At 59.4% G+C, this 14,698-nt stretch overlaps 1 protein-coding gene and 1 long non-coding RNA gene across 8 annotated transcripts in view; one reads left to right on the forward strand and one right to left on the reverse strand.

The window, feature by feature from the left end:
* SHC2 (SHC adaptor protein 2) overlaps positions 1 to 14,698 on the reverse strand; it is a 42,888-nt gene that overhangs the window by 12,180 nt on the left and 16,010 nt on the right. For 2 of the 7 annotated variants that reach the window (XR_012428128.1, XM_045381249.2), the window contains exons 2-9: positions 13,264 to 13,334; positions 11,408 to 11,468; positions 11,156 to 11,275; positions 8,920 to 8,973; positions 8,671 to 8,722; positions 8,455 to 8,581; positions 7,065 to 7,221; positions 5,581 to 5,644 (exon numbers count right to left, since the gene is read on the reverse strand). Coding sequence is in view for 2 of the 7 variants with exons in the window: in XM_045381249.2 (XP_045237184.2) it covers positions 5,581 to 5,644; positions 7,065 to 7,221; positions 8,455 to 8,581; positions 8,671 to 8,722; positions 8,920 to 8,973; positions 11,156 to 11,275; positions 11,408 to 11,468; positions 13,264 to 13,334 (706 nt within the window). In the remaining 5 variants the exon portion in view is untranslated. Of the gene's footprint in view, positions 1 to 5,580; positions 5,645 to 7,064; positions 7,404 to 8,454; positions 8,582 to 8,670; positions 8,723 to 8,919; positions 8,974 to 11,155; positions 11,276 to 11,407; positions 11,469 to 13,263; positions 13,335 to 13,647; positions 13,718 to 14,698 lie in introns of those variants that run through there. The other 5 variants (XR_012428129.1, XR_012428130.1, XR_012428131.1 and 2 more) reach the window with 3 other exon arrangements.
* LOC135968436 (uncharacterized) lies at positions 328 to 12,453 on the forward strand. The gene is made up of 2 exons (XR_010583240.2): positions 328 to 485; positions 11,882 to 12,453. It is a non-coding gene; the product is annotated as an uncharacterized lncRNA (long non-coding RNA).

Raw genomic sequence — 14,698 nt, forward strand, 5'->3', positions numbered from 1 at the left:
CAGAGAATCCCGAAGGGCACGACAAGCAGTGAGAACAGCCTGGGTGTGGGCACGGGGGCCGGGAACCCTGGCGAGCCCCTCGGCAGGGGTGAGCTGCCAGCCTCGCAGAGGAACGTGGGCCAGGACCAGCTCACAGCTGGGCACCGGGTGGTTCCCGATGGCTCAAGCTTCTCCAACCTGCTCGAGGGCTCTGACGCTTGGCAGCGAAATGCCAGATTGTTTAGGAAGATCTAAAAAAGCTCAGCACAGATGTTAGCCAGGCTGTGAGGACACAGCAGCCGCAGGCGGGGCCCCGGGCGAGCCGACTGCACAGCCGCCTCCAGTACCGCACCGCGGGTAATGTGAGTAAGGCCGGCGCTCCGTGACCGGGCAGTTCCCAGCTCAGCAGGCACCGGAGAAAAGGGCTCCTGGGAACAAGGGGCGCCTGCCGCGGAGCTACCTGAGGGAGCAGGAGGGTCACTCGATGCCCATTAGGAATGGCCTCGGTAAGAGGGAATTGCACACGGCACAGGGAAGGGGGAATTGCACAGGGAAGGGGGAACTGCACAGGGAAGGGGGAATTGCACAGGGAAGGGGGAATTGCACCGGGAAGGGGGAATTGCACAGGGAAGGGGGAATTGCACAGGGAAGGGGGAATTGCCCGCGGCACAGGGAAGGGGGAATTGCACACGGCACAGGGAAGGGGGAATTGCACAGGGAAGGGGGAATTGCACGCGGCACAGGTAAGGGGGAATTGCCCGCGGCACAGGGAAGGGGGAATTGCACACGGCACAGGGAAGGGGGAATTGCACACGGCACAGGGAAGGGGGAATTGCACACGGCACAGGGAAGAGGGAACTGCACACGGCACAGGGAAGGGGGAATTGCACACGGCACAGGGAAGGGGGAATTGCACACGGCACAGGGAAGGGGGAATTGCACAGGGAAGGGGGAATTGCACACGGCACAGGGAAGGGGGAATTGCACGCGGCACAGGGAAGGGGGAATTGCACAGGGAAGGGGGAATTGCACAGGGAAGGGGGAATTGCACACGGCACAGGGAAGGGGAATTGCACAGGGAAGAGGGAACTGCACACAGCACAGGGAAGGGGGAATTGCACGCGGCACAGGGAAGGGGGAATTGCACAGGGAAGGGGAATTGCACACGGCACAGGGAAGGGGAATTGCACACGGCACAGGGAAGGGGGAATTGCACGCGGCACAGGGAAGGGGGAATTGCACGCGGCACAGGGAAGGGGAATTGCACACGGCACAGGGAAGGGGAATTGCACACGGCACAGAGAAGGGGAATTGCACACGGCACAGGGAAGGGGAATTGCACACGGCACAGGGAAGGGGGAATTGCACGCGGCACAGGGAAGGGGGAATTGCACGCGGCACAGGGAAGGGGAATTGCACGCGGCACAGGGAAGGGGAATTGCACGAGGCACAGGGAAGGGGAATTGCACACGGCAGAGGGAAGAGGGAATTGCACAGGGAAGAGGGAATTGCACACGGAAGGGGAAACTGCACACGGCACAGGGAAGGGGGAATTGCACAGGGAAGGGGGAATTGCACAGGGAAGAGGGAATTGCACACGGAAGGGGAAATTGCACACGGCACAGGGAAGGGGGAATTGCACACGGCACAGGGAAGGGGGAATTGCACAGGGAAGGGGAATTGCACACGGCACAGGGAAGGGGGAATGGCACACGGCACACGGAAGGGGAAATTGCACACGGCACAGGGAAGGGGGAATTGCACACGGAAGGGGAAATTGCACACGGCACAGGGAAGGGGGAATTGCACAGGGAAGAGGGAATTGCACAGGGAAGAGGGAATTGCACAGGGAAGGGGGAATTGCACACGGAAGGGGAAATTGCACACGGCACAGGGAAGGGGGAATTGCACACGGCACAGGGAAGGGGAATTGCACACGGCACAGGGAAGGGGGAATTGCACAGTGAAGGGGAATTGCACACGGCACAGGGAAGGGGGAATTGCACAGGGAAGGGGAATTGCACACGGCACAGGGAAGGGGGAATTGCACAGGGAAGGGGAATTGCACACGGCACAGGGAAGGGGGAATTGCACAGGGAAGAGGGAACTGCACACAGCACAGGGGAGGGAAAATTGCACACGGCACAGGGAAGGGGGAATTGCACAGGGAAGGGGGAATTGCATACGGCACAGGGAAGAGGGAATCGCACACGGCACAGAGAAGGGGAATAGCACACGGCACAGGGAAGGGGAATTGCACACGGCACAGGGAACGGGAATTGCACACGGCACAGGGAAGGGGAATTGCACACGGCACAGGGAAGGGGAATTGCACACGGCACAGGGAAGGGGAATTGCACACGGCACAGGGAAGGGGGAATTGCACACGGCACAGGGAAGGGGAATTGCACACGGCACAGGGAAAGGGGAATTGCACACGGCACAGGGAAGGGGAAATTGCACACGGCACAGGGAAGGGGAATTGCACGCAGCACAGGGAAGGGGAATTGCACGCGGCACAGGGAAGGTGGAATTGCACGCGGCACAGGGAAGGGGGAACTGCACGCGGCACAGGGAAGGGGGAACTGCACGTGGCACAGGGAAGGGGGAATTGCACACGGCACAGGGAAGAGGGAATTGCACAGGGAAGAGGGAATTGCACACGGCACAGGGAAGGGGGAATTGCACAGGGAAGGGGGAATTGCACAGGGAAGGGGGAATTGCACAGGGAAGAGGGAATTGCACACGGCACAGGGAAGGGGAATTGCACACAGCACAGGGAAGGGGGGCTCTCTTGAGCCCAGGGCTTTGAGACCAGCCTGGGCAACACAGTGAGACCTCACCTCCACAAAATTTAAGAACTTGCTGGGTGCAGTGGCGCACGCCTGTGGTTCCAGCTACTCTGGAGAGTTAGGAGGAGGAACTGCTGGAGCCTGGGAGGTGGAGGCTTCTGTGAGCCGTGATCACGCCACTGCACTCCAACCTGGGCGGCAGAGCAAGATGCTGTCTCAAAAACAAAAAGCCAAAGCTTGAAGTGCCCGGTGGGAATGTCGGTTGAGCGGGCAATTACTGATTCCTACTGAAATGGCATGATGCCCCTCCGTGGGACGTGTGTGTTGAGTCCTGGCACACAAGCGGACCGTATAAGGTCACCGCACCACTGTCTGTCACGGCAAAGGCCTGGAATTGACGCAGATGTCCAGGAGCCGGGTGTGGGAGGAAGAAGTGACGTGACAATGAGGAAGTCTGGCGTGCACGGTGTGGGAAGAACCCGCGATGCTTGCCCCGTGGACACAGCAAGGCGGAAGACACATGGGTGGCACACCCCATCTGCAAAAACGGGGGCGTGATGCACGTTTGAACCGGCTTGAGTATCCGTGCAAAAGCTAGGAAAACAACTCAGGAGCCACTGATGGCTAACAGTGGCTGCCTGATCAGGGAGGCAGAGAAGAGATGCAGACAGGGATGAAGAGATCACTCCACTAAACGGCTTCTTTTTTTTTTTTTTTTTTTTGAGACGGAGTCTCGCTCTGTCGCCCAGGCTGGAGTGCAGTGGCCGGATCTCAGCTCACTGCAAGCTCCGCCTCCCAGGTTCACGCCATTCTCCTGCCTCAGCCTCCCGAGTAGCTGGGACTACAGGCGCCCGCCACCTCGCCCGGCTAGTTTTTTGTATTTTTTTAGTAGAGACGGGGTTTCACCGTGTTAGCCAGGATGGTCTCGATCTCCCGACCTCGTGATCCGCCCGTCTCAGCCTCCCAAAGTGCTGGGATTACAGGCTTGAGCCACCGCGCCCGGCACTAAATGGCTTTTAAAACTCCGTGATGTTTTGAATCATGTGGACGAATGCAGTACCTACATCCAACATACAAGGAAGCCTAACACTGTGTGGATGACGCGGTACGTATATCCAACACACACGGAAACCCGATACCGTGTGGATGACGCAGCACCTACATCCAACACGCACGGAAACCCGATACCGTGTGGATGACGCAGCACCTACATCCGACAAGCACGGAAACCCGATACCGTGTGGATGACGCAGCACCTACATCCAACACGCACGGAAACCCGATACCGTGTGGATGCACACAGGACCTACATCCGACACGCACGGAAACCCGATACCGTGTGGATGCACACAGCACCCACATCCGACACGCATGGAAACCTGATACCATGTGGATGCACACAGGACCTACATCCGACACGCACGGAAAACCGATACCGTGTGGATGCACACAGCACCTACATCCTACACGCACGGAAACCCGATACCGTGTGGATGCACACAGCACCTACATCCGACACGCATGGAAACCCGATACCGTGTGGATGCACACAGGACCTACATCCGACACGCATGGAAACCCGATACCGTGTGGATGCACACAGCACCTACATCCAACACGCACGGAAACCTGACACCGTGTGGATGACGCAGCACCTACATCCGACATGGACAGAAACCCGATACCGTGTGGATGCACACAGCACCTACATCCGACACGCACGGAAACCCGACACCGTGTGGATGCACACAGCACCTACATCCGACACGCACGGAAACCCGACACCGTGTGGATGCACACAGGACCTACATCCGACACGCACGGAAACCCGATACCGTGTGGATGCACACAGCACCTACATCCGACACGCACGGAAACCCGATACCGTGTGGATGACGCAGCACCTACATCCGACACGCACGGAAACCCGATACCGTGTGGATGCACACAGCACCTACATCCGACACGCACGGAAACCCGATACCGTGTGGATGCACACAGCACCTACATCCGACACGCACGGAAACCCGATACCGTGTGGATGCACACAGCACCTACATCCGACACGCACGGAAACCCGATACCGTGTGGATGCACACAGCACCTACATCCGACACGCACGGAAACCCGATACCGTGTGGATGCACACAGCACCTACATCCGACACGCACGGAAACCCGATACCGTGTGGATGCACACAGCACCTACATCCGACACGCACGGAAACCCGATACCGTGTGGATGCACACAGCACCTACATCCGACACGCACGGAAACCCGATACCGTGTGGATGCACACAGCACCTACATCCGACACGCACGGAAACCCGATACCGTGTGGATGCACACAGCACCTACATCCGACACGCACGGAAACCTGATACCGTGTGGATGACGCAGCACCTACATCCAACACGCATGGAAACCTGATACCGTGTGGATGCACACAGCACCCACATCCAACACGCACGGAAACCCGATACCGTGTGGATGATGCGGCACCGACATCCAACACGCACGGAAACCTGATACTGTGTGGATGACGCAGCACCTACATCCAACACGCATGGAAACCTGATACCGTGTGGATGCACACAGCACCCACATCCAACACGCACGGAATCCAGTCTGTGCAGGAGAAACAGACACTGATGATGAAAATCTCAGCAGACTGTGAGGAGCAAGACGACATCGTAGGTGAATGTGAAATAAGCAGAGAGGAGAAAGACTGAGGGGGAGGCAGCGCGGGACGGGGCTGAGGTGCCCCAGCATCCTCGTGGGCACCCCTTGCAGCCCGAGCCCATCCTACCTGCACCCGTGGACCCCACGTCCCATGGCAGGCTGCGGGCATCTCTTAGAGAAGCAGATGGACCCTGGAAACAGAGCAGCGAGAGGTTCCGCGGTGTGTGCAAGCCCCTCTTCCTGGTTCAGGACCTGGTTTAGGATCCTCAGTCTCCCCACCCGGCCCTCCTAGACAGCTGGAGACTTAGGGGTGGGGAGGCCAGCCCTGGCCCTCCCCTGGCTCCCTCGCTCTGTGACTGAGCCCCCTGGGTCTGCTGCTCACCTCTGCCATGCCCTTCCCCGCCTTCTCTCCACCTCGGAAGGTGGTCAGCCCATCCTGCCACCTTGCAATGGCTGTTCCCCCTGCCTGGATGCCCTTCCCCGCACTGTTGTCCCAGGCAGCTCCTATTCACCAGTCAGGGCCCCGCCCAAACGCCGCTTCCTCAGGGAAGCCCTCTGACCTCCCTACAGAGTCCAGGTCCCTGTGGACATCCTCAGTGCCTCCCTGGTGGCCTTATCAATGCTGTGATTAAATCATCAGCGTATTTATTCAGTGTCTGAGGGTAGAAGTCATGTCTGAAATGCCACCTCGTCTGATGTGTCCAGAGTAGGCTGGGCAGATAGACGGCGCCTCATCGTGAATGAGATAGTGAGAGAGAGAGAGAGTCTGTGAACGAGTCTATGAGTGAGTGAGATCGTGAGTGAGATCGTGAGTGAGACAGTGAGTTGGTGAGTGAGTGAGTGAGAGTAGGCCCAGCAGATACATGGTGCCCCATCATGAGTCTGTGAATGAGTCTGAGTGAGTCTGTGAGTGAGACTGTGAGTCTGAGTGAGATCGTGAGATTGTGAGTGAATGAGATCATGAGTGAGTGAGATCATAAGTGAATGAGTGATGAGTGAGTGAGATCGTGAGTGAGATCGTGAGTGAGATCGTGAGTGAGATCGTGAGTCTGAGTGAGTCTGTGAGTGAGACCGTGAGTGAGTCTGAGTGAGATCATAAGTGAATGAGTGAGCGAGATCGTGAGTGAGTGAGATCGTGAGATCGTGAGATGGTGGGTGAGATCGTGAGTGAGATCGTGACAGATTGTGAGTGAGATCGTGAATGAGTCTGAGATCATAAGTGAATGAGTGAGCGAGATCGTGAGTGAGTGAGATCGTGAGATCGTGAGTGAGATGGTGAGTGAGATCGTGAGATCGTGAGATCGTGACAGATTGTGAGTGAGATCGTGAGTGAGATCACAAGTCTGTGAGGGAGTGAACGAGTGAGTGAGTCTGAGTGAGATCGTAAGAGAGATCATGAGTGAGATCATGAGTGAGATCGTGAGTGAGTGAGATCGTGAGTGAGTGAGATCACAAGTCTGTGAGGGAGGGAACGAGTGAGTGAGTCTGAGTGAGAGAGAGACCCTCCTCTAGGATCAAGGAGAACAGGAGCAGAAAGAAGAGCTGGAGGAAGGCCCAGGAGACCAGCAGCTTGGGCATCCCTGCCCCAGTCCCCACGAGGCAGAGGCTGACCTGGCCGAGGGCTGTGAGGGCGCAGGGCTGTGTCAGGGCCAGCCGGGAGTCCACCAGCCCGCCCGGCGGCGGCTCCTTCCCCGGGACGCTGTTGTAGTAACTGTGCTCCACAGCCTCCTCCTCGTCCCCCCAGGCCGACTCCTCTGGCCCCGCCAGCCTGGGGGACAGACAGCAATGGCCGTGGCACAGGCAGGGCCCAAGGGGGCTAAACCCCCACAGCTTGAGCTTCTGGGGGAGCAGGAAGGCCTGAGTTCGAATCCCAGCCCCCCGCCTGTCGCTGAGGGTTCCCACCAGGAAACGCTTCGAGAGCGAGTGACCAGGCCCACTACGTCCTCGTCTCTGAAATGGAAAGTTGCACACATTTCCAAGCTGCAGCACAAAAGGCAGGACGTGGGCAAACCCGGTCTCCACTCCTTTCTGCCCATCTCCGGTGCTGCCCGGCAGCAGAGGGCAGGAGCCAAGTTTATACCCAGAACCAGGACATCGCCGGTCAGGGTGGTAACTCTGGGATCAGAGTGCCCCCGCCCTCCGGCCCCAAAGGCGCTGGCGGGCTCCTCAGCAAGCACGGCCCGAGAGCCAGAGGGGCACACGCCGCCTGGCCCACAATCGCTGCCGGGAGAAATCACAGGGCAGCCTACGGAAGGCAGGGGCAGCTCCAGAGGCAGGCGAGGAACCCGTCCCAGCGTCGGAGCACGCCAAGCAATGTGCGTGGAGCACGCCGTCCCTGTGCACAAAGGGGTGAGCGTGAGCACGCGTGACCAGCAGGGCTGGGAGCTCACGGGCCTGCACCTGCCCTCCCACTGCTGGAGGAACGTGACTTTCTAATGATGAATAGACTTAAATGCCTCCTTCTCCAAGGCCGGCTGGCAAACCCCAGCCCAGGGCCAAATCCAGCTCACTGCCTAGATCTGTGTGTCCCACGAGCTAAGAATGGGCGTTCAGCCTCTAAATCATCAAAGTTAAGTGTTTGAGAAAACATCCAGAGAATCATATTTTGCGACACGTGACATTCACACTTCAATGTCTATGAATAACGTTACCAGCACACAGACACGCCCCCCCTCTACACATCTTCTGCGGTGAGACAGAGGCCGTTGAGCCGGCCGTGCGTCTGGAGGAGGGATGTTGGTTATAGCGGCAGGGCTGACAGCCTCGGGCACACCGGGGAGTCAGCTCGCTCAGTCTCCCCCAGTCCTGGGGGCGGGGATGCGTTCACCCGGGTGTTACAGCCGAGGAAACAGGATTCTCTGGCCGAGCCACATTCTCAGGGGACAGGGAGGGAGGGACAAGGGCAGGACGGAGGCCGAGGCCTGCAGGAGGTGGAGCCGGCTCTACACCCGGGCAGGTCGCTGGGGGCGTCCCCAGGGCATGGGAGAGGCGGGTCTGTTACCTTTCTGGGGGCAGTGCCACCTTGGGTGGGCTGTGCAGGTACTGCTTGAAGCGCAGCTCGAAGGCTTGGCCGACGGTGCTGATGACGCTCTGGGCCAGGCCTTCACAGCACTCCAGGATGTGGCAGGCTGTGGGGGCATTGGTCATGCGGCCTCCAAGCCACACGGCCATGCCCCCCGGCCACGGGACCCCCACCAGCCTCCCCGGGGAGCCTCACCTCTCTGGTTGATGGGGTCCTTGGCGACGTAGGCCACGTAATCCGTCATGTCCTGGGGGCAGGGAGGGGCCAGCTGGACCTGCCTGGGCCCCCCACCGGGATTCCCAGCCACCCACCCCAGCAATGCAGACAGATGGGGCAGTGGATGTGGGCACAGGGTACGTGAGGCGGGCTCTGGGGAAGGGCGAGAGGGTCTCGCGGCTGCAGGGGGCGGCGGGGCTGCAGGTCCACCCCTATCCCTGGCCTCACCGTGTCTCCGCCCGATGCAAAGGAGATGGACGGCATGTGGTGGTTGGCGATGACCTGTGGGGGCAGGAGGCACACGTGGTCATGGGGGCCCCACTACGAGGGCAGGGGGCCCGGCAACTGTACCAGGGCCACAGCGAGGAAGGGGGCAGGGGCAGGGATGTGGGGATGGAGACGTCCCCTGGACAGGCACCCACTGCAGCCGGGTCCTGGGTCAGCCTAGACGACCGAGGCTGGGATGTGGAGGCCCCAGCAGGACGGGACTAGGGCCCTAAGGGGTGTGTGGGGTCCGCAGGTCACACGGGAATGTGAGTGACAGACCACCCCCACTGCAACACCACACAGGCACCTGCCCAGACGCTCACGCACACACATCCCATGCCCCACACATGTGCACACACACACACACCCCCACACACCCGAAGCAGCCGTGGGAGGGCTGGACCCACATTCCTGACTCCCTTGTCTATGTGCAAGAGCACCTGTGAGTGCATTTGCATGCTCATCTGAATGCTCATTTGCATGCTTGTGTGCTTATTTGCATGCTCATTTGCATGTTCATCTGCATGCTCATTTGTGTGCTCATTTGCATGCTTGTGTGCTCATTTGCATGCTTCTTTAATGCTCATTTGCACGCTCATCTGCATGCTTGTGTGCTCATTTGCATGCTCATTTACATGTTTGTGTGCTCATTTGCGTGCTTCTTTGCATGTTCATTTGCACACTCATCTGCATGCTTGTTTGTGTGCTCATTTGCATGCTTGTGTGCTCATTTGCATGCTTTAATGCTCATTTGCACGCTCATCTGCATGCTTGTGTGCTCATTTGCATGCTCATTTACATGCTTGTGTGCTCATTTGCGTGCTTCTTTGCATGCTCATTTGCGCACTCATCTGCATGCTTGTTTGTTGCTCATTTGCATGCTCATTTACATGCTTGTATGCTCGTTTGCATGCTTCTATGCATGCTCATTTGCATGGTTCTGCTTCACTTGCTTCCCGTCACTCAGATCTCTCTAGGCCCCAGTGAACCCCCACTACCAGCCACGTCCTGAGTTCTCCCTACAGAACATCCACTCCTCAGCCCCCACAGGGACCCTGGAGGCTCTCCCCTGGCCAACCCCGGCCCAGCCAGGAGGGTCCGCTCGGAGCCTCAGCGTCCTGTCCGTATGGTGGTCAGGGGTCCGTGCCTCGCAGGGTCGGGGCGGAGATGGAAACTGCGTGGAAACAGCCCTCAGCCACCCCCGGCCAGCTCCATCCTTCTCTAACCTCCTCCCTGAAGCCCCAGCTGACCCTCGCCGCCACCCGCCGCCCCAACGCCAGCCCAGGGACGCTGCCTCGCCCCCAGCCCCTCACGATGGCCCATGCGAACTTCTCCGACAGGGAGACGCCTCCTCTCTCAGCCAGACCTCCCTGAGACCCCCTCCTCACCACCCCCCAGAGCCCTCCAGGAAGTGTCTCCCAGCACACACAGCCCAGCACACGCTCAGGACGCCCCTCGCCTGGCCGCGCAATGCCTCCTAGAATCTAGTATTTCCTTCATTTCTGCAATCATGTTTTTTTGTTTTTCTGGTGTTTTGAGATGCTCTGTCGCCCAGGCTGGAGTGCAGTGGTGCAATCTCGGCTCACTGCAACCTCCGCCTCCCGGGTTCACGCGATTCTCCTGCCTCAGCCTCCCAAGTAGCTGGGATTACAGGCGCCCGCCACCACGCCCGGCTAATCTTTGTATTTTTGGTAGAGTCGGGGTTTCTCCATGTTGGCCAGGCTGGTCTCAAACTCCTGACCTCAAGTGATCCGCCCACCTCGGCCTCACAGTGCTGGGATTAGGGCCGCCGAGCCCGGCCTGCAGCGATGATACTTCTGCTGTTTGTTTCCCCCTGAGGACTGGTAGCCGGGTTTATCCCCCTCCCCCAGGCACCGTGGACGTTGGGATGGACTACTCTCTGGGGTGGGGCGTCCTGGCCACTGCGGGGTGCTGAGCAGCGTCCCTGCCCCCACCCACTCCATGCCAGGAGCACCCCGGTGTTGGGACAGCTTGCCCAGGCGGGAGCCCCTGAGCTGAGCCTCGTGAAGGCAGCGGCTGCACCCCCAGCTCCCGCTCAGCAGGGCCTCGGCTCATCTTTCCGGATAAATGCCACCTGCTGCCCACCCCCAGCGCCCAGCCTGCCTTTGCCTCGGTGGTCCTAGGACTCCTGGCCCCTCTGGGGGTCTGGGGACGCCGGGGAGGAGGGCAGACCCACCTGGCGCGTGGCGGGCACGGAGAGGCTGAGGCCGTCGGTGGAGATGTGGATGGAGATGCTCATGCCGGCGAAGCGAAGGTTGCTCTTGCCCAGGACAGACGCCAGGGCCTTGTTGGGGGCCTGAGTTGGGGGCGGAGCACAGCGAGGGCGGCCATGGGTGGGGGCCGCCGAGGGGCTCCCAGGATGGCCACAGCGTCCCCGCGGCTCCCAAGTGCCCCACCGGCCCCACGAGAGACCACAAGCCTCACTCACCTTTTTCTTCCAGGATCCCCGGACGCCAGGCACGGCCTCGTGGAGCCGGTTGATGGCTTCCCTGGGGATGGGAGGAGGGGGCTTAGAGAGTGTGGTGGGGGTGGTCAGGGGGAGAGCTGGGGAGGAAGGAGTCAGAGAGGGCGGGGGTCTGGGGAGGGGGCAGGAGCTCAGAGAAGGGCGGAGTCAGAGAGGGGAGAGGAAGGCAGAGCGGCAGGGGATGGGAGAGGGTGGGGGCTGGGGAACCTGGGGGATGAGTGCCCAGCAGGACAGGTCCAGCCCACCCCGTCTGCATCCTTGCATCCGGCAGATGCCCGGCCCCCAGCTCCAGCCCCTCTACCACCATCTCTTTCCCGGGGACCAGCGTGTCCCTGGCCTCGGCCCAATAGGAAGGCGTGGGGTCAGATCTGGGGGTTGGACCAGCGAGCAGGAGGCCCTGAGCCTGACCCCAGTCCCGTGTCCTGATCCTGTCTGCAGTGCCGGAGGAGTGACCGCTGCTCTGGAGGGCCCCTGAGTGGTGGCAGAAGCTGACCCCGAACGAGAGCGCCTCAAACCACTGGTCCCCAGGAGAAGTCAGAAAGTCTACGGGGTCCTGCAGGGGCCTCGGAAATGGCGTCGTGGAGAAACCAGACTCCCCCGACCCAGGGCGCATGGGAATTTCCACGGCACGGCCGCTGTGGAAAACAGCCTGTGGACTCCTCAAAAGCTTAAAAATTGTCCGGGCGCGGCGGCTCCCACCTGGCATCCCAGCACTTTGGGAGGCCGAGGCGGACGGATCACCTGAGGTCAGGAGTTCGAGACCAGACTGACCAACATGGAGAAACCCCGTCTCTACTAAAAATATAACAACTAGCTGGGCGTGGTGGCGGCGCTTGTAATCCCAGCTACTCAGGAAGGCTGAGGCAGGAGAATTGCTTGAACCTGGAGACAGAGGTCGCAGTGAGCCAAGATCTCACCATTGCACACTCCAGCCTGGGTGACAGAGTGAGACTCCGTCTCAAGAAAAAAAAAAAAACACAAAAGAATAGAAAAGAAAAAGAGAAAGAAAAGGAGCGAGGCTCTGACCCAGGCCACTGTGGATGCAGCTTGGGAAAGTCACGCCCAGTGAGAGACGCCAGACACAGGAGGCCACGCAGCGCCTGATCCTATTGCTATGAAATGTCCAGGACAGGCCGATCCACAGAGACAGGGAGGGGATGGCTGGTGGGTGCCGGGGCTGGGGAGGGGACGGGGAGTGGCTGTGAGGGGGACGGGGTGTTTCGGGGTAACGAGGATGTTCGGAACCAGACAGTGGTGGTGACTGTGAAGATCCTAAAAAGCCCAGGTGAATCGTTTGATGTGGGAATTACATCTCACATACGCACGTGTAAACTACCCCACATAGGTTTATTTAAGTCTATATGAATGGAATCAACCAGTTTTCACAGAAAAAAAGGGTGTCGCTCTCCTCCCTGCTTAAGCCCTGGTCATATCCACAACCCCTGAGATTCCTTTCCAGACACCGCACAGCATCCTGAGGTCACCGTGTGGAGAACAGAGCAGGGACACAGAGAAGCCGTTGGGCCCTGGTCCCAGAGGGAACCCGCCAGGCCCTGCACCCCCCGCCGTGCGGAGACGTGCCCAGCACCCTGCGAGCAACCGGCGTTCTTTCCCTCTTAGAGGAGGACCGAGGCCTGCAGGGCCCAGTGATCGATGCCTGGCATGGGGACAGGGCGGAGACGTGGTGTGAAGCGGGAGGGAGGTAGGAGGGCGCCGAGGCTGTGTCCTGGGGTCCCAGCATGGCTGTCGTGGAGCCCATCACTGCCGCCCTCCAGCGCCTCACACAGCCCTATGTGGCCAGGGCAGGGTTGGAGGCTCACCTGGTCACCTGCGTGCGTGTGTTAAAGTCCAGGGAGCGCATGGAGCGGAGGACCTCGATGCAGCCCATGTACTGAGGGGAGAGAACAGGTGTCAGACGCCATCGGAAACCCCGCAGTGGAGCCACGTCCCTTTTCCCCACAGCCCTTCGCCTCCTCAGCCACCCCTGGGGTCGAGCCCTTTCCTCTGCCCCTGGTGGCTCCGGGGCCTTCCTGCCTCCCCCACCTCAAGGCCTGGACACTGTCCCGAGAGCCACCCCCTCGAACTCCAGGCATGTTTTTCTCTGTTGCTGTTTCTCAGGGGCCTGGCGGTTCCCCCCAAGGCTCTATGGTGCTTGGCCCCTTAACCGTCTTGCCCTTGTCGGTCTCTTTCTGTTCAGCCAGCACCTAAGCCGAGGAGTGTGAGGACGGTGCGATCCCGAGCACTTCTCTATCTCCAGCGCCCAGCTCAGGGTCTGGCAAACAGTGGGGCGGACGTCCTGGCAGCCACAGATGCACACACTGCTGGCCTCGCCCTCCACAGGAAGTTTGCGGGCTCCCGGCCAAGACAGCCGTTTCCGTGAAACGGGAATTCACCGTCTCAACGACTCTGATGATACCGACGGACAAGAGGGGCAGAGGCGTCCCGCCGAGTCCCTGGCCTGTTTCAGTGCCGTGAAGGGTGGGGAGCAGGGCCAGGAGGTGAAGGCCACAGCGTCCTTCCATCCCTGGCCCTTGCTGGTGGGAGGGGAAGGGGCACAGCCCACATCATCTCTATGAAATGTCCTACAGAGGCAGCGAGAGGACGTGTGGGTGCCAGGGATCGGGGAGTGAAGGCTGACGGAAACACATTTCCTACTGGGGTCATGAGCAATTCTGGAGTTAGACAAAACGGGTGGTTGCACAATATTATGAATGTACTAAATGCTACTGAATTGTGAAAAATGCAACAAGCAAAATGATTAATAATGTTATGTGAAGTTCACCTCAGTTTTTTAAATGACCAACAAACACTTTGACCCTGAAACTCCATTTTTAGGACTTTACCCCACAGATACACCAGCCTGAGGGCTTCTGAGGTGTGTATAGGTCACTGTGTGGGTTGGCCCAGGCGCTGCCCCTCTCCACGGCTCCATGTGCCTGGAGCAGGGCAAGCAAGGAGCAGAGACAGACGCGAGAATGCAGGCAGGAAGCAGAGGCCACAGGACCTGGGCTGTGATGAGGGGCAGGGGTTCATCCTGGGCCAGCTGGGGAGCCAGAAAGCACTTCAACAGGGCATGGACTGAGAGGCCTCACCTCCTGTTGAATGGATGGATGATGGGTGGATGGACTGACAGACAGAGGATGGATGGATGAATGAAAGAATGGATGGAGGATGAATAGATGGCTGGGTGAGTGAATGGATGGATGGATGATGGGTGAGTGGATGGATAGATGGGTAGATGGATGGACAGGAATA

The sequence above is a fragment of the Macaca fascicularis genome, chromosome 19, assembly GCF_037993035.2.
Source record: "Macaca fascicularis isolate 582-1 chromosome 19, T2T-MFA8v1.1".
Classification (NCBI taxonomy): Eukaryota; Metazoa; Chordata; class Mammalia; order Primates; family Cercopithecidae; genus Macaca; species Macaca fascicularis.